General features: G+C 51.7%; 1 protein-coding gene across 1 annotated transcript in view; it reads right to left on the reverse strand.

The window, feature by feature from the left end:
* The window catches only part of ZC3H3 (zinc finger CCCH-type containing 3), a 133,147-nt gene extending 111,927 nt beyond the window's left edge, over window positions 1-21,220 (reverse strand). Inside the window, exons 1-3 of the mRNA XM_087703534.1 lie at window positions 21,138-21,220; window positions 15,618-17,028; window positions 13,441-13,610 (exon numbers count right to left, since the gene is read on the reverse strand). Coding sequence (XP_087559660.1) covers window positions 13,441-13,610; window positions 15,618-17,028; window positions 21,138-21,192 — 1,636 coding nt within the window. The 5' untranslated portion in view covers window positions 21,193-21,220. The remainder of the gene's footprint in view (window positions 1-13,440; window positions 13,611-15,617; window positions 17,029-21,137) is intronic.
* Window positions 21,221-24,402: the final 3,182 nt, after the last annotated feature.

Here is a 24,402-nt window from a genome sequence, read left to right on the forward strand (position 1 = left end):
CAGTCCCCTCCCCCTCCCGGGTGTCTTCCAGATGTGATGCGACTGCACTCAAATTTTAGGAAATCGGGGAGTTAATTCTTTGACACTGAAGGGTTCTGGATGAGAAGCGCCGACAGAAAACCTGCAAAAGGTTCCTCTTTTGCTGACAAGCTCGCGGCGTCTTCGTCTGGGGGGGGGCGCTACACCCTTATTTCCAAACCTGAACCTCACGAGCCTCCAGCGCAATGCGATTAAACCGTAGGCGAGCTGCTACGCGATATATTTCATCTGCGTTCATAAGAGAGATTTAATGGCAGCCCAGACACAGACACAGAGCAATCTTGTTTATCTGTGCAGTCCAGAGACAGCAGAGGAGAACGGAGGAGCGCATTAAAATTACTGCTAATTCAGCACACACACACACACACAAACACATACGCGTTCTGGCGCTGGGTTTCTGGCAAGTGAGCCCAAGGCTCCCGACAGCAGACCGGCCAGAGAGCAAAAAGGTACAGTGGACCGAATGGCAAGATCTTTCCCAGTCCACTCTTTCGTGCACGCACATAGCTTGTGCATGCACCCCCATGGCGGTTTTGAGTCTACCAAGCCACGAGATGGTTTACTCACCAGATCTGAAGGTAACGAAATGGCACCTGAGCTGGGGACAGGGTCTCTGGGTCAGTTGGGGGGAGGGGGGGGTTTCCAGATCCTGTCGCAACTGGCACGCTGTCACAGGGCCAGGCGTCCAGTTGCTCGGCACCGTAGGCTGCGTGCGCATCCGCAAATGGCCCAGTTGGCTTAAAAACAGGTAAGGAACGTGGGCGGGTGGGACCAACGAAACACCATTACCGGTACGGGGGCCGCTGCTGCCAGTTTCCACCGATACGCCCGTACCGGGGCGTACCGGCTGGAACCCACCCCTGCTCTGGATGCTTCTAGACATGAACTCAGGTTACGACATTCTGGGTGAGATCGGCTTCATTGGCACATATTTCAATCTTGAATTTTATATTTTAAATTTCATAGCAGGGGTCCGCCCCCCCTCCCCAGGGTCGTGGCCTGTTAGGAACCGGGCTGGGCAAGCGGTGGGTGAATGAGCAAAGCTTTATCTGCGCCTGCACGGGATCTAGGTGGCACACGAGACCATCCCACCCGCTCCCAGTCCATGGAAAAACGGTCTTCCGCGAAAGCCGTCCCTGGCATTACACACCAAAACAACTCGATAAATAGAGAACGGTTACTGGAATTATAAAGAACGGTTGCAGGAATTGGGTTTGCCTCTACTTTAATGAAAAGGACTAGGGGTGGCATGATAGCAGTCTTTCAATATCTCAGGGGCTGCCACAAAGAAGAGGGCATCAACCTCTTCTCCAAAGCACCTGAAGGCAGGACAAGAAGCAACGGATGGAAACTAAACAAGGAGTGAAGCAACCTGGAACTAAGAAGAAACTTCCTGACAGCGGTCACCAACCGGTGGTCCACAGAAAAATTATTTGCATTTTTTACACTGCACTAAATCGGGGGTCCTCAAACTACCTTGGGCCAGATATGTGCAGATATTGGGCGGCCTATAAATCTAATAAATTCACTTCAATTCAATTCAATAAACGCTTGTGTTGCTGCAGAGAGTCTCCCCCCTTCGGGGTCTTTCTGTGTGGGTTGGAGGGGGGCAGAAATTCCGACTTGGGGTCTGCTTTGGACTCCTGGTGGGGGGCTTTGGGCGAAAGCTGTAGGGAAGCATCGCTGGTGGCGAAGAGCCAGAGGGCCCCATTCCAATGGGACTGCATAATGGCTGAGCCTCCAGGCGCCGGCACCTGGCCTTGCACTCCCACAGGTCTTCCCTCTGCTTGGAAAGCCTATGCTCGAGATCCTCCGTGAGGTGCTTCCGCTGAACCTCCTTCTCGGTCAGATCCAAATTGAACTGAGCCAGCTGTTTTGGCAACTCTTTCTCATGGTGGCTCCTTGGCGCCAACAACTTCTTTCTGCTGGGGCCCTAAGGAGCCCGGGCGGGCAGGTGAGGAGACGCTCGAAGGGGAGGGCCGAGTAAAAGCCAGTGAGCCATCCCTTGAGGTGAGTGACATCTGGTTGGCCACGCCCAGCCAGTCACATGATGGCCTAGCCACGTCCATCCGGCCATTGGGCAGGTCGTGTTAGTTGTCCGCGGGATTTAAAATTATGAATTTAGTGGTCCCTGAGGCCTTATTTTAACTTCAATGCTTCTGACATGAAACACGCCGTCTCTGGATGCCCTAGGTCCGGGGGCCACTGCCCACCAGAGGCAGCAGGAAAGTTAGCGCCGTCAGAGCATTGGCCCTGGAGGAGAAAGGGACCACTGCCCAAAGATTCCGGGAATCGCTGGTTCCCACAAAGAGACAGGAGGATCCTGCCGCTCGCAGAAACTTCCACCGCTTTTTAACAGCAACGCCACCCCCAGCCCACCTCCACGCATGAACGGGGCGGCACGCAGCGTTGCCTCGCGGGAGACATTACAAGGAAAGGACGCGGCACCTCTGTATAATATTTCGCGGTCCCCACCGGCGGAAGGAAGACAGGGGGGGAGGGAGGGAGGGAGACCGGCCGCACTGCTGAACAATGCACTTTTGAATTCAATTAAAGTGATTATCTGTTGTGCCAAATAAATTGTGTACAGCATATATCCTGTAGCAGTTTACACCTAAAGGCTCATTATTTCCTAACGGTTTCCTCCTGTTTATGCACTTTCAAATTAAATTGCTGATAATATGCGCCCAAGTTTAAAAAAAAAACAACAAAAAACACGAGTGCACCTTGTCCGAAGAAAATTGATTCTCCTTTCCTCCTGAAGCGAGCGATTGCCAGTTTTTATATACTCGGTTCCTGGCGATCATTAGTAATTCAATTTTCTTTTTATTAGCCCCCTTATCTGCTGAGCAATATAGTGGCAGGCCTGACCTCTTTCGCACGGGTAAATGTTTTAAAATCTTTTCCCTGATTAATTTTGCAGTTAAGGAAAAGAGGAGAAATGGCCCGGCTCTTAGCCATCACAATGAATATAGCTTAATGTTGATGGTGATGGAATTTCTAATGCCAGGGAAATTGATTGAACGCAGCAATTACGGCTCCCTCCTAACTCAAGGGAAATGGGAGTGTTCTCCTGGCCGCAGTCTTTTGGTTATTTAAAACAATCCAATTTGCAAGGATAATTATATATTAGTGTTTTATCTGCCACTTGAAATGAACATGGGAGTTTTGATACTGGCCCGGCAATAGCAGGTTATTGCTGCAAATTACCCGCTATCTGCTCTCTTTCACATAAAGAGCGAATTAGGCAATCAATTACCAGAAAAAGGTGGGCCAGGGAAAACAGGAGGGCGAAGACTGCCCTCTACAGGTCAGGGGGAGGAGGCGTCACGTGAGCCTCGGCGGAAGGGGGGGCGGGGGGGATGATGATGATGGAGGAGGGAGGATAAAGGGAAAGAGGAAGAGGAGGAGGAAGGAGGAAAGAGGAGGAGGATAAAGGGGAAAAGGAAGGAGGAGGAGGGAGGAGGATAAAGAGAAAGAGAAGAGGGAGGAGGAAGAGGAGGATAAAAAGGGAAAGAGGAAGAGGAGGAAGAAGGAAGAGGAAATAGTAGAGGAGGAAGTGAAGAGGATAAAAAGGGAAAGAGGAAGAAGGACGAGGAAGAATGGAGGAGAAGGAGCAAGATAAAGGGAAAGAGGAAGAGGAGGAAGAAGAAGGAAGGAGAAGAAGGGGAAAGGGGGAAAGGAAGGAGGAGGAGGGAGGAGAATAAAGGGAAAGAGAAAAGGGAGGAGGAAGAAGGGAGGAGGAAGAGGTGGATAAAGGGGAAGGAGAAAAGACGGAAGAAGGAGAGGGGAGGAGGAGAGGAGGAAATAGTAGAGGAGGAAGTGAAGAGGAGGATAAAAGGGAAAAGAGAAAAGAAGAGGAAGAAGAAGGAAGGAGAAGGAGCAAAATAAAGGGAAAGAGGAAGGAGGAGGAGGAGGAGGAGGACTGGAGGAAATAGTAGAGAAGGAGGTGAAGAGGAGGATAAAAAGGGAAAGGGAAGGAGGAGGAAGTAGAGGAGGAGGAGGAGGAGGAGGAGGAGGAGGAGGAGGAGGAGGAGAAAGAGGCAGGGCCAGGAATGGGCTGCAGCTAGAAGCTTGCTAGCTGTTGCAACTAAACAGGCCCTAATCAAATTACCTGCAGGACCTCATAATCAGGAGCCCCCCCACCCCACCCTCACCAACCCCAGACTCCCAGGATTCAGAAGAGGGAGGGGCTGCGATGGCTGGTTGATTTTCAAAGCTGAGCAAAGGCTCAAAGCCCCCAGGTTAACCCTTTCCTTGCAGGCCTCAGGGCCTGCTCACCTGGCTCGGAGGCAACACAGGTGCACCTGCCGTCTTTCACAGACTCCCTTTCGGAGGCCACGCATGTTCAGGTCTCTGGTAACCACCACAAAACGCACACCAGCTGCCCTTGAGCTGCAACAGGCAGCGTCGCAAATGGCCCAGCGGATCTCGTTTGCAAATCTGGACCTTTTTTACAACCCTCTCGATTACAGGCTGAACTCGACTTACGACCACAATTAAGCCCCCAACATTTTTAAAGTGAGTTCTGCTCCATTTTACAAGATTACTTGCCACAGTTGCTAAGTGAATCATCCCAGTTGTTAAGTCAGTAATACGGTTGCTAAGTGAATGTGGCTTCCCCTTTGACTTTGCTCATCAGAAGGTCGTAAAGGGGGGATCACATGACTCCGTGTCAAAGTGCGCACTGTGTGACTATTTTGAGACAACTCAGGAGCAAAATACGGTAAACAGGTTTGTCTTTCAAATAGTGGTTTAAGTACAAGGAATATATACATACACATACTAGGCAAAGTCAGGCAAACAATCATCAACTACAGCACGGAAGCACACACAGGGCCTCTCTTCTAAAACAGCCTCTCAAAGTGGTAAAGAGTCAAATAACTCTGCTGACTCATTACTATCATTACAGCAGCTGGTCAGCTATTAAAATATCATTATTATCCTGACACTCCGAGATGCTGCAACTGTCATAAGTACATGCCAGTTGCCAAGCCTCTGAATTTTGATCACAGGACCGAGGGGATGCCGCCACCGGCGGTCAAGTGAAAACCGGAAACAAGTCACTTTTTTTCAGCGCCGTCCTAACTCCAAATGGTCACTGAACAAACGGTTGTAAATCAAGAACACCCGATGTAATCTGGACTGAAAGCTTGACTTCTCCAATCGTATGTCCACAATCTATTACGAAATCCTGTCTTAGCCACAAGGCACCACAACAACAAAACCTACCAAAACATCCGGCCAAACACGAACTTGCACCCTACGAGTCGCGCCTAATAAATGTAGGTCACGTACATAAAGTGGTTTCTCCCCCGTCCCCCGCAAGAACAGCACAAAACACAAGTTGCAAAAAGGAGGGGCAAACACGAAAGGCAGAAACACAACGCTCTGAGCGAGGGCTGTGCGTTGGGGAGGCTGAATAATCTGCAATCAGCCGTTTTGTTCCTCCCTTTTAAAGGTTTTTATAAAAGACTTGTTTGGCCCCGCAGTTCTGTTTATGAGGAAGTCGGAGTCAGCCGGCGGGGAGTAAACTAAATAAAGAGCCAACACAACAACTGTAAAGCACATCTGTCTTTGAAGCCCCCCCCCTCCCCCCGGCCCCTCCAGATCTTCAAATACCTTTCTGAAATTGTCAACATTTCAAAAACCACAAAAATGCCAGAAAGATGCCGAGCTGGGCTCTTCTGCCGAAAGGCTCAGCGGAGAGATGCGTTTTTTAATTTTTTTTATTTTACACCTGTTCCAACTAACTCAAGGGCCTTCTTCCTCCCATCCTCTTCCTCTTCAAGGCACAGGCAAAGAAAGCCGGGGCAACTGAGAGCCCAAGAGGCATGTCCCAAGTTCAGATCCTAAGCAAACCATAAGCCACAGCAGGTCGTAGAAGCCCCCCGCACCCCCAGTTAGTCATTGGCCACCACCCCCAAATTTCCACGGCTAAAATCTCTGAAAATCAGGTAACTTTCAACAGCTCGATCCTGAATACGGACAGGGGGGATAAAAATCTACCTTTTTTTAAAATCAGATATTTTTTATTTAAATCGGGATTTTTATTTAAATTTGATTTTTTTAAAAAATTTTATCAGATTTATTTTAATCAAATGCTTGTGGAGTAAAAATCTGTCTAAAGAGAGTTTTCTACCTAAGATGCATTCTTAACTTACGTTTATTCAGCGTGAAACGGAGCTTAGTTATGAAGCAAGAGGAGGCTGTGTATTCTGCAACATTTACCTTTCCGGTAAACTCCTTCGACGCCTCCCAGCTCTGCAAAAGCTGAGATCACATGCGCCGCATGGGTGCATTCACACAACTTCACAGCAGAGATGAGAGTTGCTATTTTAAAATTATGATTTAAATCGAGTTGATTTAAATCAGGCCTTTTTTGCCGTGTTTCCCTGAAAATATGACATCTCCTGAAAAAGGACGTTGGTCTTACCTGAACGTCTATTTTCTGATGGGAGGAGGGAATGGTCACACGTGGGTTTTATCACAGCCTGATTGGTCCAAGGCTGAGAGGAAATCTATAAATACCGGTGCCTGTCCATTGCTAGCCCAGATTCTCGAACATGAACGGTACAACTGAAAACAAGAAACAACACAACAAACCCCGGGAAACACCCCCCGGGCCCTCCCCTTGGCCCCAACAGACAGAACTCAGGGCGGGTTGTGACCATTCCCTCCTCCCATCAGAAAATAGACGTTCAGGTAAGACCAACGTCCTTTTTCCAGAATGGGAGGAGGGAATGGTCACACGTGGGACATACCCAAGCTAAAGTCCCAGGGAGGGAGAACAGGAACTCTAGGAACCAAGGGGAGCCTCAGCTGCCACCCCCTGTAGGACCCTACGACCGAAAGACGCGTCCGCTGACGCGAAAGCATCCAGACGATAATGCCGGATGAACGAGGTTGGAGAGGCCCAGGTAGCCGCCCGGCAGATGTCTTCAAACGGGGCCCTCGTGGCCCACGCTGCCGAGGTTGCCGCGCTCCTTGTAGAGTGCGCCGTGACGCCTGACGGAACCGGCCGCCCTGAGGCCACGTAGGCCTCCGAGATGGCCTGACGCAGCCAACGGCCGATGGTAGCCGAGGACACCCTCGAACCCAGAGCTCCAGGTAGGAAGGAGACAAACAAGGCCTCCGACTTGCGGAAATCCTTGGTCCGCCGGAGGTAGATCCGCAAGGCACGGCGGACATCCAGACGATGCCAAAGACGCTCCCTGTCAGTGGACGGACTCGGGCAGAAGTCAGGCAGGACGATCTCCTGAGCCCTGTGAAAGGGGGTATTCACCTTGGGGACGAATGCCGGGTCAAGGCGAAGGACCACTCTGTCCTGGTGAAAATGACAGAGGTCGTCCTTACAAGACAGGGCGCCCAGCTCGGATATACGCCGGGCGGAAGTGATGGCCACCAGGAAGACCACCTTCAGTGATAAGAAGCGCAAGTGCACCGAGCGGAGAGGTTCAAACGGGGCTCCTGTTAATGCCTTGAGGACAAGCGGAAGATCCCACGTGGGGAATCTATGAACGGGGGGAGGCCTGAGATTTGCCGCCCCCTTGAGGAACAGCTTGACCAGAGGAGACTGGGAAAGAGAAGAAGATCCCGCCCCCCCCAAGACCGAGGACAGAGCCGCCACTTGGCGACGCAAGGTGTTTTGCGAGAGCCCGTCCTCCAGGCCCTTCTGAAGGAAATCCAAGACGTTGGGGATGGTGGCTCTGACGGGAGAGATGCCCTTGGGGGAGCACCAGCGGACGAACGCTGCCCAGGTGGAGTTATAAATGCGGGTCGTTGAGGGACGACGGGCCGCCTCGATGGTGCGAATGACCCCGGAAGACAGATGAGCCCCCCTTAGAAGCCGCCGTTCAAGAGCCAAACGGTCAGCTGAAGCCACTGAGGCTCTGGGTGAATCAGGGCCCCCTGCCGTAAGACCACCTCCCCCTGCGGAATCCTCCACGGGGAAGTCACTGACAGCTGAACCAGGTCCGCAAACCAGGGTCTCCTGGGCCAAAACGGGGCCACCAGAATGACCAGGGCCCTTTCCGTCACCACCTTCCTGACGGTCCCCGGGATGAGTGGAATGGGGGGAAAGGCATAGAGAAGGCCCGGGGGCCACCGGCTCCTGAGGGCATCCGTGCCCTCTGCCGAGCTGGATTGGAAACGGGTGAAGAAACGCGGGAGTTGTGTGTTCTCGGGAGACGCAAACAGGTCCACCCGGGGGGACCCGAACCGACGACAGATCTCCCGGAACAGCGACGGGTGGAGTTGCCACTCGCCGTTGTCCAGAGTTGCTCGACTGAGCCAGTCCGCCTGGACGTTGGAGAGTCCCGAGATGTGCTCCGCCACCAGGGACTGTAAGTGTTTCTCCGCCCACGACCCCAATCGCAGAGCCTCCAGCCAGAGGGCTCTCGAGTGGGTCCCGCCCTGACGATTGATGTGCGCCTTGGTGGCCACATTGTCCGTCAGGAGGAGAACGTGGCTCCCTTCCACCGAGGAGCGAAAGTGACTCAGAGCCAGACGCGCGGCCTTCAGTTCCAGCCAATTGATGTTGTGACGGAGGTCCGAGGCCGTCCATCTGCCCTGAGCCATCCGAGAGCCCACCAGGGCCCCCCACCCGAACAGACTCGCGTCCGTGGTGACGGTCACCCTGTTCGGCTCCCAGAACAGACACCCCCGCTGGATGGCCGGGGAGAGCCACCACACCAGGGATGCACGAACCCCCGTCGAGATGCGGAGAGTCCGAAGGGAATTGCTCATTCGTCCCCTCTGATAGGGGATAAGCTCCCATTGAAGGGGCCGAAGATGGAGTCTGGCCCACGGGACAATCCCTATGCAAGAGACCATCTTGCCCAATAACTGCGACAGAGAGAGGATGGAAACGGAGCGCTTTGTGCGAACGCTCTCTGCCAGCCGACGAAGGCTGACCCGCCTCTCCTGAGACAGACGCACCTCCCCCAACTTGGAATCTATGACTGTCCCCAGATGCAGAATGCGAGTGGAGGGAGTGAGATGGCTCTTTTCGAAGTTTACCGAGAACCCCAGGGCCTGGAGGCTTCGAATGGTAATCTGAAGATCTGAAACGGCCTGAGACAGGGAGCCCGCCTGAAGCAAGACATCGTCTAAATAACATTGGAGGCGGACCGGGACCGATCTCAGATGGGCCGCCAGAGCCGCCAGGACCTTTGTGAAGGTCCTCGGGGCCGAGGCCAGGCCGAAGGGAAGAGCCCTGTACTGGTAATGGTGGGGCCCGTGGGAGAACCTCAAGAACCGGCGATGAACGGGCAGGATGGGAATATGAAGATAGGCCTCCGTGAGATCCACGGAGGCCAGGAAATCGCCTTTCCTGATGCCCTGAAGGATGGACTTGAGCGATGACATTTTGAACCGCCTGTAGACCAGAAACCTGTTCAGGCGCTTGAGGTCTAGAATTGCTCTCCAACCCCCCGTGCTCTTCGGGACCACGAAGAGATTTGAGTAGTGGCCCCGGCCCCGTTCCCCTGCGGGAACCGCCTCCACCGCATGGATTTCGAGGAGGTGGGCGATCGCCTGACTCATCAGGCGGCGGCGCTCTCGACTCCGAGATGGAGGGAACGACCGAAGAGATTTGGAGGAGTGGAGAGAAATTCTAACCTGAGCCCGTAACGAACCGTGGCTCGAACCCAGGCGTCCGACGTGATGTCGTCCCACCGGTCCGCATAAAGAGCGAGGCGGCCGCCGATGGGATGACTCGGGTTCGAGTCACTTCCCCCTGCGGAAGGGACGGCCGCCTCCCCCCCGAAAGGGCCGCCGAGCCTGGCCCTGGAAACGGCTCCTGTCCTGGAAGGGCTGCCCCAAGAAATGCCTGTCAGAGGAGAAAGAAGAGAAGCGCTGGTTATAGCCGAAGTTAGGGGCCCTATATCGTTGCCTACGGAAGGGACGAGACTTGTTCTCGGCCTTCTTAGCCGTGGAGGGTAGGACCTTCTTCTTGTCCTTATCCTCCACGAGGATGCGAGTAAGAGCCTCCCCGAAGAGATCGGACCCCTTGAAGGGGGCAGCCGCCAAATCCCATTTCGCTTTGTTGTCCATTTGCCAATGGCGCAACCACAGGAGCCTACGGGAGGTGACCGAGGTGGCCAGGGCGCTAGAAGCAAACTTGACCGTGTCCAAGGTCGCGTCAGCTGAAAACTGACACGCCGCCAGAATCTTGACCAGATCCTGATGGATCCGGTCCTCCTGTATGGGAATGCGTGCCTGCAGCTTCTTGAGCCACATGACCGTGGCACGATTAAAGTAGGAAGCCGAGGCCGCCGCCTTAATGGCCCACGCTGTGGCGTTGAAGTTCTTCCGCAACGTAAGCTCTGCGCGCTTATCCTCCGGCTTCATCTTATCTGCCGCATCGCCCGACACCACCGGGGAGGAGGACACCAATGCGGCCACAGGGGTGTCAACCGTCGGGAGCTGAATGGCCTGAGCAAAGGTTTGCTCCATGTTATAATGCCGACGGTCGGTACTACCTGGAGAAGAGAAAGTGGAAGGTTTAGCCCACTGGTCGGTCAGAACCTCTAGGAACAAGGGAGGGGCAGGGATCTCTTCCTTGTTGGTGGCCGTGGCAGAGAACATGACCATGTCGGGATCCCTTGGGGGGGGCACAGAGGGATCCCCAGTTCCAACCTTGGTGGTGTGCCTCGCCTTATCCAAGAGAACTTTAAACAAGGCGGGCATAAATAGGACCTTAGAAGAAGGCTCCTCCGAAACAGTGGTATTCTCATCATCTGAGAATCCCATCTCCTGGGGTAACTCCCCCCCACCCAGGAAGGAAGCCTCACTGATCATGGAAGGGGAGGAAGCCCGAAACTGAGCCCTGTTCAGCCCCCCATGCCTAGAGTAAAGGGAGCCTTTGTCCCGCTGGGTAATGCCCCGAGTGATGGCTGCCGAAATAAGCCTCTTAATCCCTTCAGGGAGATTATCCCGATCCTCCACATCCCCAAAAGTAGAAGCAGGACCCTGAGGGGCCAACCTTTGGGGGGAACAGGGGCCTCTGGACGTGCCCTCCAGAGGATCATCTATGGGGGATGGAGAACGCCCCCTCCTGGAGAAGGCCTGCGACCTACCAGGGGAGCTGCATGAAGAAGCCGGGCTAAAACCTCTAAGTAGAGACCTTTCTGAAATGGGCCTAACAGGGGACCTGGATCTGTCCCTAGATAAAGGCTTGGAGGACTGGGCCTGCCTTTCTGCCCTGGCAAAGGTCCTTTCCAGCGCCCTATGGCGAGCTGCCTCATCCCTAGAGACAGAACTGGAGGGGCGCCTTGAAGAAAGGGATCTCTGAGGGGGAGCCCCCCTCCCCACCTCCTGATCCAAGGCCTCCTCACTCCCAGTAGGGCCTGCCCCTTGCCCCTGGGGAATCTCCGCTCCCTCGTCCATGCCCCACTCACGTGTCTGACGAAAGGAGCAGGAATCGGCCTCCAAAGTCCCACCTGAGACCAGGGCCTGAAGCCTGTGGGGAGACCTAGGCTCAAGGCCTCTCACTAGGCCGCACTAGGCCCGTCAATAAAGGCAAGGCCTCAAGCACGTGGCAGCCTCCAAAATGGCCACCGGAACTCCGTGCGCGGGAGAAAAGGGCTGGAAATAATCACCAGCAGCCCAGCCAGGCCTTTTCTAGCCGGCTTCACTTTAAATTGAGCAGGGAGAGCCGCTCTCCCCCCCCTGCTCTGTCTCCCCGGCAACACAAACAAAGGAAGCCTGCAGCCTCCGGAGCGATCTGCACGCTGGAGCCTCGAGGCTTAAGTTTCTCTTTCACTTTCCTGCTGCAAAAACACAGCCTCTTCAAGTAGTTTGAACGAAGCAGTTGAATGCTGCAAAAAAACAGCCTCTTCAAGTAGTTTGAACGAAGCAGTTTGAATGCTGCAAAAAAACAGCCCCTTCAAGTAGTTTGAACGAAGCAGTTTGAATGGAACCGCACCCCCGCACCCGGGGACGGGCAAAGGTTCCTGGCCTGCGGGGGGGAGACTAGTGCCCCACTGGGCTCTCCCCCAGCCGCCCGAGGCAGAGATCTGTCCCTTGGGGCCGCAGCAGATCAATTTAGAATTTAAATTTAAAGTGCCCAATTAGCCAAATAGGAATCAGATTGAATAGAACTCACCCAAAAGGAGAAAACAAACAGAACCTATCCAACTACTCTACAGCTTGGACCAGGCTGAGAGAGAATCTGGGCTAGCAATGGACAGGCACCGGTATTTATAGATTTCCTCTCAGCCTTGGACCAATCAGGCTGTGATAAAACCCACGTGTGACCATTCCCTCCTCCCATTCTGGAAAATAAGGCCATGCCAGATTTTTGCAGTGGGGAAAAATATAGCAATAGTAGCAATAGCAGTTAGACTTATCTACCGCTTCATAGGGCTTTCAGCCCTCTCTAAGCGGTTTACAGAGTCAGCATATCGCCCCCCACAGTCTGGCTCCTCATTTCACCCACCTCGGAAGGATGGAAGGCTGAGTCAACCCTGAGCCGGTGAGATTAGAACCGCTGAACTGCAGATAACAGTCAGCTGAAGTGGCCTGCAGTACTGCACCCTAACCACTGCGCCACCTCGGCTCTAAACTGTCCCCCCAAAATAAGCCCCTTGGACAACCCCACCCCTTCCTGCCAAGCAGAGGGCCACTGACCCACCTAGCGGTATTCTGAAGGCACCAAGCTGCATAAGCCCATTCCCCCCCTGCCCCGGCTCCTGCGGCTTGGCACCTTCAGAATACTGCTAGGTAAGTGGCGCTCTGCCCGGATGGAGAGGGGGATTGCCAGGCGGCTGCTCGTGAGCGTGGTCACCTCATGGCTGCTGTGTTGCACTGCTGCAACAGCGCAACACAGCTGTTCGTCCCTGAGGCTGTGCCCGCGTCCTCCCTTCCCTGCGCCAGACTCTTCAGCGCAGGGAAGGGAGGGCCCCCAAACAATAATCCCCCCCCAATAATAAAGCCAAGGTCATATTTGGGGGGGTCAAAAGAAAATAAGACCCTGTCTTATTTTCGGGGAAACACGGGATTAGTGATTTAAATCGTGATTCAAATTGTGATTTAAATCGAGTTGATTTAAATCAAATCCACCCTGAATACAGATCACAAGGTTTTGCAGAAGTGGGAGGCAGCCCACCTCTATCCCCACCCTTAAAACACCACAAATGGGACACTGCAACCTCCGGGACCCCCGGCTTTTCCTAGGACGTCACCCGCAGCCCTCCAGGTGATGAGAGAAAAGTCCCCCAGGGGTCCTGCTTGTTTGGCTAGAGACCCTCTCGAACAATCAGCGGTCGGATCCACCCGAGAGAAAATCACAATTGCAGGCCTCTTGGCTTGGCCACCCATCCAGCGTTGAGGGCGTCAGGCAGGCCAAACTCGCTCCCGCCACCCACCCGGCATCTCCCAATTCAAAGCATCTCTTACCTTCTTTGGGCGAACCAGGAGCGCGAGAGGCCGGCAGCCGGCGCAAGCGGTGCTTGCTGATCTGCACGAGGCCCTTAGGGCTGGTTTTGCGGGCGGTGGGGGAGGACCTTCCCCTCGTGGCGTGGCGCTTCCGGAGGCAGTAGCGGCTTTTCAGGAGCAGGGTGGGAGAGCTGCAAGGAGAAGCAGAGCGCGGGTCAGAAGCCTTGGAGACAAACAGGCGCATCTGCAAAGGCAGCACACGGAAAGGGCCCCATGAGGAAAGGGCACCACATGGAAAGGTCTTGCACACATAAACCCCCAAAACAGCACATCGTACACCACTACAGTTGTTCTTCATAGGCTCCTAGAGCTGGAAAGGACCTTGGAGGTCTTCTAGCCCAACCCCCTGGCCAAGGCAAGGGTCTTTATACCACCCAGCCAGTGATGGATGGAAGGCCCACAACTCTTTCTCCTTGCTTCATCATCCTTCACACCGACAGGAAAGTCCTCCTAATTTCCAGGTTGGGTCTCCCTCTGGGCAGCTTCCACCCATTGCTTCTTGTCCTCCCCACCACTTCAGATGCTTTGGGAAATAAACCCACCCCACCCCCCTCTTCTCTAGGGCAGCCCTGCAAGGATTGGAAGATAGCAATAGCCCTTAGACTTATATACCACTTCACAGTGTTTTACGGCCTTTTCAAAGTGGTTTACAGAGTCAGCCTCTGGCCCCCAACAATCTGGGTCCTCAGTCAGCTGGCAGTCAACAGAAGTAGCCTGCAGTACTGCACTCTAACCACTACACAAACACGGCCCTCCCTTCCTTCCTTCCTTCCTCCCTCCCTCCCAACTTAGCACTAGCACTCAGACTTATATACCGCTTCCCAGTGCTTTCCAGCCCCCTCTAAGCGGTTTACAGAGTCACTCTTGCCCCCAACAATCTGGGTCCTCATTTGACCCACCTCGGAAGGATGGGAGGCTGACACCACCTTGAGCCTGGTGAGATTCAAACTGCCAAATTGCAGGCATTACTTGCTGTTTATATCTACACTGTGAACCAAGGCACCAGAGACAAATTCCTTGTGGGTTCAATTGGCCAATTCAGAATTGTATTGTGTTGCATTATAAATTCTATTGTCAAGTCTATTGTAAATTCTATTCTATTCTAATTCTATTCTTTCCTATTCTATTCTATTTTCTATTCTACTCTAAATTCTATTCTACTTTAAATTCTATTCTATTCTATTCTTTCCTATTCTATTCTAAATTCTATTCTACTCTGTTATATTCTATACTTTCCTATTCTATTCTATTCTTTCCTATTCTATTCCATTCTAAATTCTATTCTAGTCTAATTCTATTCTATTCTTTCTTAAATTCTATTCTTTCTTAAATTCTATTCTATTCTAATTCTATTATTTCCTATTCTATTCTATTCTTTCCTATTCTATTCTATATTCTACTCTGTTCTGTTCTATTCTAAATTCTATTCTATTCTTTCCTATTCTCTTCTCTATTCTCATCATTCATTCCATTCTATTCTATCCCATCCCATCCTTTCTATTCTTCATTATCCTATCCTATCCCTTCTATTCTCTTCTTCATTCCGCTATTCCTGTGATGGCGAACCTGTGGCACGCGGAGCCATATCTGCCAGCACATGAGCTGTCAGCTCCAGCGCACAAGTGCATGCCGGCTAACTGATTTTTGGACTTCCGGATGGCCCGGGAAGGCCATTTTCGCCCTCCCCAGGCTCCGGGTGGCTTTCCTGGAACCTGGGGAGGGCGAAAACAGCTTCTCCCAGCCCCCTGCAGGAAATACCATGCTCAGCTTAGAGGCGAGCTGTTCAGCGCATGGGGGTGGTTATGCACATATGGGGATGCATTTTTGGCACCCAAAAACAAAAATGTTAGCCATCACTGCTCTATTCTATTCTATTATTCTGCATTCTATTCCATTCTATTCTGCATTCTGTTCTGTTCCGTTCCATTCTATCCATTCTTTTTCATTTTTCTATTCCCTTCTTTATTCTTTCATGGTATGCTATGCTATCTGTTCTCTTCTTCATTCCTCTATTCTATTCCACTCCACTCCACTCCAGTCTCTACTCCACTCCCACTTTCACAACCAGGATGAGCAATAGAAGTGAAAAGAAAAAAACTCAATTGGACAGAGACCCTCCTAGCCGGATCAGAACCTACCTGGCGCCTCCTTTCCTCTTTGGGGTTTTGGGCCAACTCCTCAGTCGGTAATTAAAAAAAACGCTAGTTCCAAAGAAACCTCGCGGGCTGCCATGTCCAAGAGGGACCCGCCTCAGCGCCTGGAGGGAGGTGCTGGCGCTCACACAGGGGGCCTCCCCGGGTCCAACCCCTTCTTTGCGCTTCCAAGTGAAGACCGACGCCGAGGTGGAAGGAGCGGACTTCGCACTCGCCGCTTTCCACCTGTACCGGCTGGAGGAGACCGCCAGCTTCGAATGCGGGCTGGGTCTCTTTGGTTTGGCCCCCAGCTCGAGATGCGCTCCCCTGGACTGTAACTTGGGGGAGGTCGTTGCCGTGCAGGCGCCAAACTTGGGGGTGCTTTCAGGGGTCCTGGAAACGGCCCACCGCTTCGCGCTTCGGGGGGATTTGCTGGGATTTGCCACCCAGGTGTAGTTGGCTCTCTTAAAGCGGGAAGACTTGCTGGGGGCCAGCAAGGAAGACGACTTCTGGAGCGAAAAACCGGCGGACTTGTTTGGGGGAAGGCTCGTCCCAGCGCTGGAAGACGCCTCCTCTCCCGAATGGGCGCAGCCGGCAGACGGACCCACGCTCCTGGTGGGGAGGAGCTTGGCTGTCCCTGCCGGGGAGGGGTGGCGGTGTGAACCAGACAGGTGTGAAATCTGGGGGAGTGGCTTCTTCCAGGTTGGGAGAGACCCTGTTCCCTGTTCAGGCGAAGCCAGACACCGCCGCGGCTCAGATTTCAACGTAATGGCGCTCTCGCTGATAGTCCTGCCTAAACGGGGGGTCAAGTCACTCCCCCCGACGGGCTTCTTCTGAGCAGCCGCCGGTCGGTTATTTCCACCCGTAGCCAGACTTTTGCAACGGGGTACGTGGGACAAAGTGGAAGCGCACGTCTCTTTGTGGTGTCTCGAGTCCGCGTTGACAGGCCAAGGACCCGCCGACGGGCTTCCCCTAGAAGACAACGGTGACTTTCTCGATCCTGGATTGCCCGGCGGGAACCCGGAGCCGATGGCATCACCCGCCACGGAGCCAGCTGGCAGCCCGACATTTGCCTTTGTGCCGGAGACAGCCTTCGCCTCCGAAAGCATCAGTTGTGGCTCGGGAGCCTCCCTTCCGGCACGGCTCTCGGTCGCCCAGGAAGTCCCCGGAGAAACGCTGCTGGCCGAAGACAAGGCTGGTCTAGGCGGGGTGTTGACCAGAGAGTATTTCTTCCTCCAGGTAGTGGCGTTGGGCTGGCCGGACGGGTAATCTCGGGAGGGTTGCTGGCCGTATCCTGCACCGAAGGCCGCTTGGCTGTGAAAGGCAGGAAGCTTTGGGTTCCTCCACCTGGAGAGCGAAGCAGGCGGTGGCGGTACCGGCGCATTCCCATGGGCGTTTTTATGGTCATTGATGAGACCTGAGTAAGAGAGAAAGAGAGTTGGAAGGGACCTCAGAGGTCTTCTAGCCCAGCCACACACACACCCTGCTTAAGCAGGAGACCCTGTAACGTTTTACGGGTGTAGACATGTTTATGTGATCGGAAACATGTTACGGCCGTGCTTTCCAGAGTTAAGTGAATTGCGGCAGTTGTCGTTAGTTAAGTTGTACGGTGAATCTGGCTTCCACATTGAGTTTGCTGGTCAGAAAACTGCAAAAGGGGATCACATGACCCCAGGACACTGCGACCGTCATAAATACAAGTCAGCTTCCAAGAGTCTGAATTTGGATTACATGACCATTGGGACAACAACAGCACTCAGACTTATATACCGCTTCCCAGTGCTTTGCAGCCGTCTTTAAGCGGTTTACAGAGTCAGCCTCTTGCCCCCAACAATCTGGCTCCACATTTTACCCACCTTGGAAGGATGGAAGGCTGAGTCAACTTTGAGCCTGGTGAGATTTGAACTACTGGCAGTGGGCAGAGTCAGCCTGCAATACTGCATTCTCACCTCTACATCACCATGGCCCTCCCTTCCTCCCTCCCTCCTTCCCAACTTAACAATAGTCCTTAGACTTATATCCTGCTTCATAGAGCTTTTACAGCTCTAAGTGGTTTACAGAGTGAGCCTCTTGCCCCCAACCATCTGGGTCCTCATTTGACCCACCTCGGAAGGACGGAAGGCTGAGTTGACCATCAGCCTGGTGAGATTCAAACTGCCAAATTGCAGGCAGCCGGCAGGCAGCAGAAGGAGCTTGCAGTCCTGCACTCTAACTACTGTGCCACCACAGCTCATGGGCAGTTAGCCTGCAATACCGAGGTGGCGCAGTGGTTAGGGGTGCAGTACTGCAGGCCACTTTAGCTGACTGTGATCTGCAGTTCAGCGGTTCAAATCTCACCGGCTCAAGGTTGACTCAGCCTTCCATCCTTCCGAGGTGGGTGAAATGAGAACCCGGACTGTGGGGGCTAGTTGCTGACTCAATTTGCTAAAACATTTGTAAACCGCTGAGAGAGGGCTGAAAGCCCTATGAAGCGGTATATAAGTCTAATAAATAAATAATAAATAAATAAATACTGCATTCTAACCACTATGCCATCACGGTCCTTCCATCCTTCCTTCCTTCCTTCCCTCCTTGCAATAGACTTCTCTACCGCTTCCCAGTGCTTTCCAGCCCTCTCTAAGCAGTTTACAGAGCCAGCTTCTTGCCCACAACAATCTGGGTCCTCATTTTACCCACCTCGGAAGGACGGAAGGCTGAGTCAACCTTGAACCAGTCTGGATGGAACTATTGAACTGCTGGCAGCTGGCAGTCAGCAGGATTAGCCTGCAGTCCTGCACTCTAACCACTGCGCCACCACAGCTCCAGTCATGAAAAAGAGTCACAAGTCACTTTTTTTTCATTGCCGTTGCAACTCTGAGCAGTCCCTAAACAAACGGTTGTAAGTCGAAGATTATCCATCATGGTTCGCTCCCTAAGATTGCAAATCAAGAACTACCTACAGCCAGAAGCTGAAAGTCTAAAACAGTGTTTCTCAACCTTGGCCACTTGAAGATGTCCGGACTTCAACTCCCAGAATTCCCCAGCCAGCATTCGCTGGCTGGGGAATTCTGGGAGTTGAAGTCCGGACATCTTCAAGTGGCCAAGGTTGAGAAACACAGGTCTAACACAGGTCTAACACAGGTCTAAAACTTTTCCTGCAGTTGTTCCTGCAGACAACCAAAACGTGGGAGATACCCTAAAGGAAAAACGCCAGGAACAGCTGGAAGATTCTTTGTGGCTGTGCGTGAAGAAGGCCACCCTGTGCAGCTGTGTCATCCGCCTATGCATTTACTCAGAACTCTCCTTGATTTTGGCTTACTTAGATAACGGCTGGCCTCTTATCTGATCTGCCGGAGAAGCTAATGAGTGGCATTTGCTAACGAGGATGGGACTGGATAAAAGGAAGGAGAAAGCAACCTCTCCTGGAAAGGGAGAGCTGAAAGACCTTGTTAGCTACCTTCCAAGCTAGCATAAAAGCACAAGCCTTCCCCATATGGGGTGGGAGGGGTGGGGTGTTTAGTGGTGAATGGTGTGCAGTTGGGAGGTCCGAAGGGAGCATGTTAGCATCAAATGATTCTAGTGGTGGGGGAGGGAATCTATTTATGTGGTTGCTGGGAATGGACTTAATGGCACAAAATCAATCAATCAAAGTCTTGGGCAAGAGATTGCCCTGCTCTTGAGGAAAAAGAGCAGGATATTCTTCAAATAGTCTTTAAGCGCATAAGCACCTGGTGCAAATCAGAGGGAGCCCTATCATGCACGCCCCTTGAAGAGCATCCGGGAGCTGCAGTTGGTGCAAAATAGCAGCAATAGCAATAGCAGTTAGACTTATATACCGCTTCATAGGGCTTTCAGCCCTCTCTAAGCGGTTTACAGAGTCAGCATATTGCCCCCAACAACAATCTGGGTCCTCATTTTACCCACCACGGAAGGATGGAAGGCTGAGTCAACCTTGAGCCGGTGAGATTTGAACAGCTGAACTGCAGAACTGCAGTCAGCTGAAATAGCCTGCAGTGCTGCATTTAACCACTGCGCCACCTCGGCTCTCTAATGCAGCAGCCCACATGGTTTTATGCCCACCTGGACTACATGTATATTATTAAACTCTAGCTTTCCCCCTGCGTCTCTCTGTTGATTCATTTGGTTGCAAAAGGAAGGGACCGGCAGGCTAGTCGCCTGGCCTTGAGATGGGAGGCTGAGTCCCCCCAGCTGGCTTTCATGCCTAAAGTGGGACTAGAACTCCCAGTTTGGCTACTCAGCAGGAGACTGGGAGTTCTAGTCCCATTTTAGGCATGAAAGCCAGCTGGGGGACTTGGAGCCAGCCACTCTCTCTTTCAACCCCCAATGTGAGGCCTAGGGGACTAGCCTGCCAGATGAGACCCCCAGCTGGGATGTCATGCCTAAGGTAGGATTAGAACTCCCAGTCTCCTGGTGATTGGCCCAAAGTTACCAAGCCGGCTTTCACGGCTAAGGTGGGACTAGAACTCCCAGGCTCCTGGTGATTGGCCCAGAGTCACCAAGCCAACATTCACGGCTAAGGCGGGACTAGAACTCCCAGGCTCCTGGTGATTGGCCCAAAGTCACCAAGCCGGCTTTCACAGCTAAGGTGGGACTAGAACTCCCAGGCTCCTGGTGATTGGCCCAAAGTCACCAAGCCGGCTTTCACAGCTAAGGTGGGACTAGAACTCCCAGGCTCCTGGTGATTGGCCCAGAGTCAACAAGTCGGCTTTCATGGCTAAGGTGGGACTAGAACTCCCAGTCTCCTGGTGATTGGCCCAAAGTCACCAGGCCGGCTTTCACGGCTAAGGTGGGACTAGAACTCCCAGGCTCCTGGTGATTGGCCCAAAGTCACCAAGCCGGCTTTCACAGCTAAGGTGGGACTAGAACTCCCAGGCTCCTGGTGATTGGCCCAAAGTCACCAAGCCGGCTTTCACAGCTAAGGTGGGACTAGAACTCCCAGCCTCCTGGTGATTGGCCCAGAGTCAACAAGTCGGCTTTCACGACTAAAGTGGGACTAGAACTCCCAGTCTCCTGGTGATTGGCCCAAAGTTACCAAGCCGGCTTTCATGGCTAAGGCGGGACTAGAACTCCCAGTCTCCTGGTTTCTAACCTGCCTCTTAACTATGCAGTATAAAAGCTACAAACATTTTGAATGACAGTACTAGAGTTCTCGAGTGCACTTTAACTCCCAGCTCTGCTCCCTGGGGATTCTGGGAGTTGAAGTCCAGCAGTCTTAAAGTTGACAGGTTTGGAGACCCCCCCCTCCCTTAGCAGTATGATATGGCCGAAGGGCACTTCAGAGGCCATCCAGTCCAGCCCTCAACGCCCACTGGCCTCTGTATTCGCCTCCCCCCAGGGGTCTTCGGCAGGGCCTGCTGGGGCCGGGTCCCTAGTGGGCCCCTCTGACGCCCCCATGAAGGGTCCCCAGCCCCGCCCGAGGGAGGAAGGGAGGGAGGCCTGCTCCCACCGCCACCCCACCCGGCTTTCCCCCGGGACTCTCCTCCCGCCGCCCGACTACAGTTCCCATCGGCCCCAGCGGAGGCCCACCTTGAAGCAAGCGGATCTGCCGCCTCAGCCGCTCCTGCTCGGGCTCGGGCTCCATCCGAGCCTCCAACCGCCGCCGGCGCCCCTCTGACGCCATCGCCGCGCGACGGCGCCCCTTTTATGCGCGACGCGACGTCCTCTAGAGGTCGAGCGACAGCGAGCGCCGGCTGCCACCCAACACGTACGGCTCACTTGCGGCGAAAGGGGGAAACTCAAGAGGGGACGCGGCCCCGCAAGGCCTAGGCTCGGCTATGGATCCCATTTGCCTCCCAGCCCTGCCTTGAGGGGATTGAGGGGCCTAGCTCAAGCCCCGCCTGCTTTCCTGCTCGTCCCTCCAGCCAGCGTGAGGGTGCTCGCTCTGGCCTCTCCCTGGTAGACTGCCTCTGGATATGGAGGCTCCACAGTCGCGGCTCAGAGCTGCATGTGGCTTTCTGGATGGAGAAAGGAGGGAGGGAAGTTTCCCCCTGGAGCAGCAGCAACGGCTGCTCTGTTAACACAATTGTCATATATGCACCAAAGACCAAATCCTTGTGTGTCCAATCACACTTGGCCAATAAAGAATTCTATTCTATTCTAATATTCTATTTTTTCTATTATTTTATTCTATTCTACTATTCTAATATTCTATTCTAATCTATTCTATATTTCTATTCTATTCTAATATTCTAATATTCTATTCTAATCTATTCTATATTTCTATTCTATTCTAATATTCTAATATTCTATTCTAATCTATTCTATATTTCTATTCTATTCTAATATTCTAACCTAATATTCTATATTTCAATTTATTCTAATATAATATTCTGTTTTATTCTATTGTTCTATTCTATTCTATTCTATTCTATTCTAATATAATATTCTGTTTTATTCTATATTTCTATTCTATTCTAATATTCTACTATCTATTCTATTCTAATATTCTAATCTAATATTCTATATTTCAATTCTATTCTAAACTAAATAAACTAAACTAAATAAACTAATAAAATAAAGGAAGTCAGCCTTTGCAAAAGCGAGCACAGTCTTTGAACCCCCCTGCCATGTGCAGGGGCAAAGAAACCCACCCCCCAGGGAAAAAGACCCTGTTTAGGGCCCTTAAACTCTTCTCTTTGCCCCAAAGAAACAGCCCACTCCTCCTTTTAATGAATGCAGCCTCGCTCCAGCGCTAGAACCCCAATTAACTCACTGACATGTAGGAAACCGGAGCTGCCGGGGGTGGGGGGGGCTGGGAGGGGGCTTCTGGTGGTTTAGCAGAAATAGCTGAGCTCAGCCGAACTGCCCTACTCGGCAAGAGCTGAGCCAGCAGATTGCAGAAACCTGGAAAGGGAGAGGCGGGGGGGGGGGGCAGGGAAGATGATAAGTGGGGGGGTGGGGAGAAGCATCAGCTGGCCAGCTGCATCCAGTTCCCCTTCTCTGGAAGACCCCCTTGGCCAGTGGTTTTCCCAAACGGCATTCCCAGGAATTCCTGCCCAGGTGTTCTGCTCCGCTTTGAAACCCACGTGTGGGAAACCCAGGTGTTGATAAGTGCATTGCTGAAAAGGGCCTTCTTGATGAAGCCGATTGGATTAGGACGGGAGACCACCAAGAGATCCCCAACTGTGGCCTGGACTGTGGGATTGGAAAAGCTGTCCCAGAATGGGTCGGGGCAAACTGCCTCCCTATCACTACATATGAGCAGGGGGGTTGGACTAGAAGACCTCCAAGGTCCCTTCCAACTCTTATTATTCTGTTGCGTTCTGTTCTATTCTTTCTTACTCTGTTCTGTTCTATACCCTATTCTGCGTTCTATTCTGCATTATTCTGTTCTGTTCCATTCTATTCTATTCTATTCGGGCATTCTATTCTCTATTCTGTTCTATTCTGTTCTGTTCCATTCCATTCTTCTGTTCTGTTCTATTCCTATTCTGTTCTGTTGTTCCATTCTATTCTAATCTATTCTATTCTGCATTCTATTCTCTATTCTGTTCTGTTCTATTCTGTTTCATTCCATTCCATTCTTCTGTTCTGTTCTATTCCTATTCTGTTCTGTTGTTCCATTCTATTCTAATCTATTCTATTCTATTCTGCATTCTATTCTCTATTCTGTTCTGTTCTATTCTGTTTCATTCCATTCCATTCTTCTGTTCTGTTCTATTCCTATTCTGTTCTGTTGTTCCATTCTATTCTAATCTATTCTATTCTATTCTGCATTCTATTCTCTATTCTGTTCTGTTCTATTCTGTTTCATTCCATTCCATTCTTCTGTTCTATTCCTATTCTGTTCTGTTGTTCCATTCTATTCTAATCTATTCTATTCTATTCTGCATTCTATTCTCTATTCTGTTCTGTTCTATTCTGTTTCATTCCATTCCATTCTTCTGTTCTGTTCTATTCCTATTCTGTTCTGTTGTTCCATTCTATTCTAATCTATTCTATTCTATTCTGCATTCTATTCTCTATTCTGTTCTGTTCTATTCTGTTTCATTCCATTCCATTCTTCTGTTCTGTTCTATTCCTATTCTGTTCTGTTGTTCCATTCTATTCTAATCTATTCTATTCTATTCTGCATTCTATTCTCTATTCTGTTCTGTTCTATTCTGTTTCATTCCATTCCATTCTTCTGTTCTATTCCTATTCTGTTCTGTTGTTCCATTCTATTCTAATCTATTCTATTCTATTCTGCATTCTATTCTCTATTCTGTTCTGTTCTATTCTGTTTCATTCCATTCCATTCTTCTGTTCTGTTCTATTCCTATTCTGTTCTGTTGTTCCATTCTATTCTAATCTATTCTATTCTATTCTGCATTCTATTCTCTATTCTGTTCTGTTCTATTCTGTTCCATTCCATTCTTCTGTTCTGTTCTATTCCTATTCCTATTCTGTTCTGTTGTTCCATTCTATTCTATTCTAATCTATTCGAAGGATTCGGGGAGGAAGTTGTTGAGCATCTGAAGTTTGATGACATGGCCACGGTGACACGACAATGGTCATAAGTGTGAAAAACAGCCCTAGGCCCCTTTTTTTCAGTGCCATTATGACTTTGGTCACTAAACAAATTGTTGTAAGTCGAGGACTACCCGTACACCTAGACCCGTATACTCTGGGCAGCTTACCGTGACCGAGAACACAATTCCCTGCCGAAAAGAACCAACGGACTTATAAGACACGCGGGGAAGCCCGAAACGCAACGTTTGCTAGTTTACTTAGAGTTTTTGGAATAATTGTGTGGGGCTTGTATGCGAAACACTGCAATGAATCAACGTGGGAAACGTTGCAACGTCCAGGA

The sequence above is a fragment of the Thamnophis sirtalis genome, unplaced genomic scaffold (genome assembly GCF_051295495.1).
Source record: "Thamnophis sirtalis isolate CommonGarterSnake01/CBP01778 unplaced genomic scaffold, rThaSir2_p1.2 scaffold_2, whole genome shotgun sequence".
Lineage (NCBI taxonomy): Eukaryota > Metazoa > Chordata > Lepidosauria > Squamata > Natricidae > Thamnophis > Thamnophis sirtalis.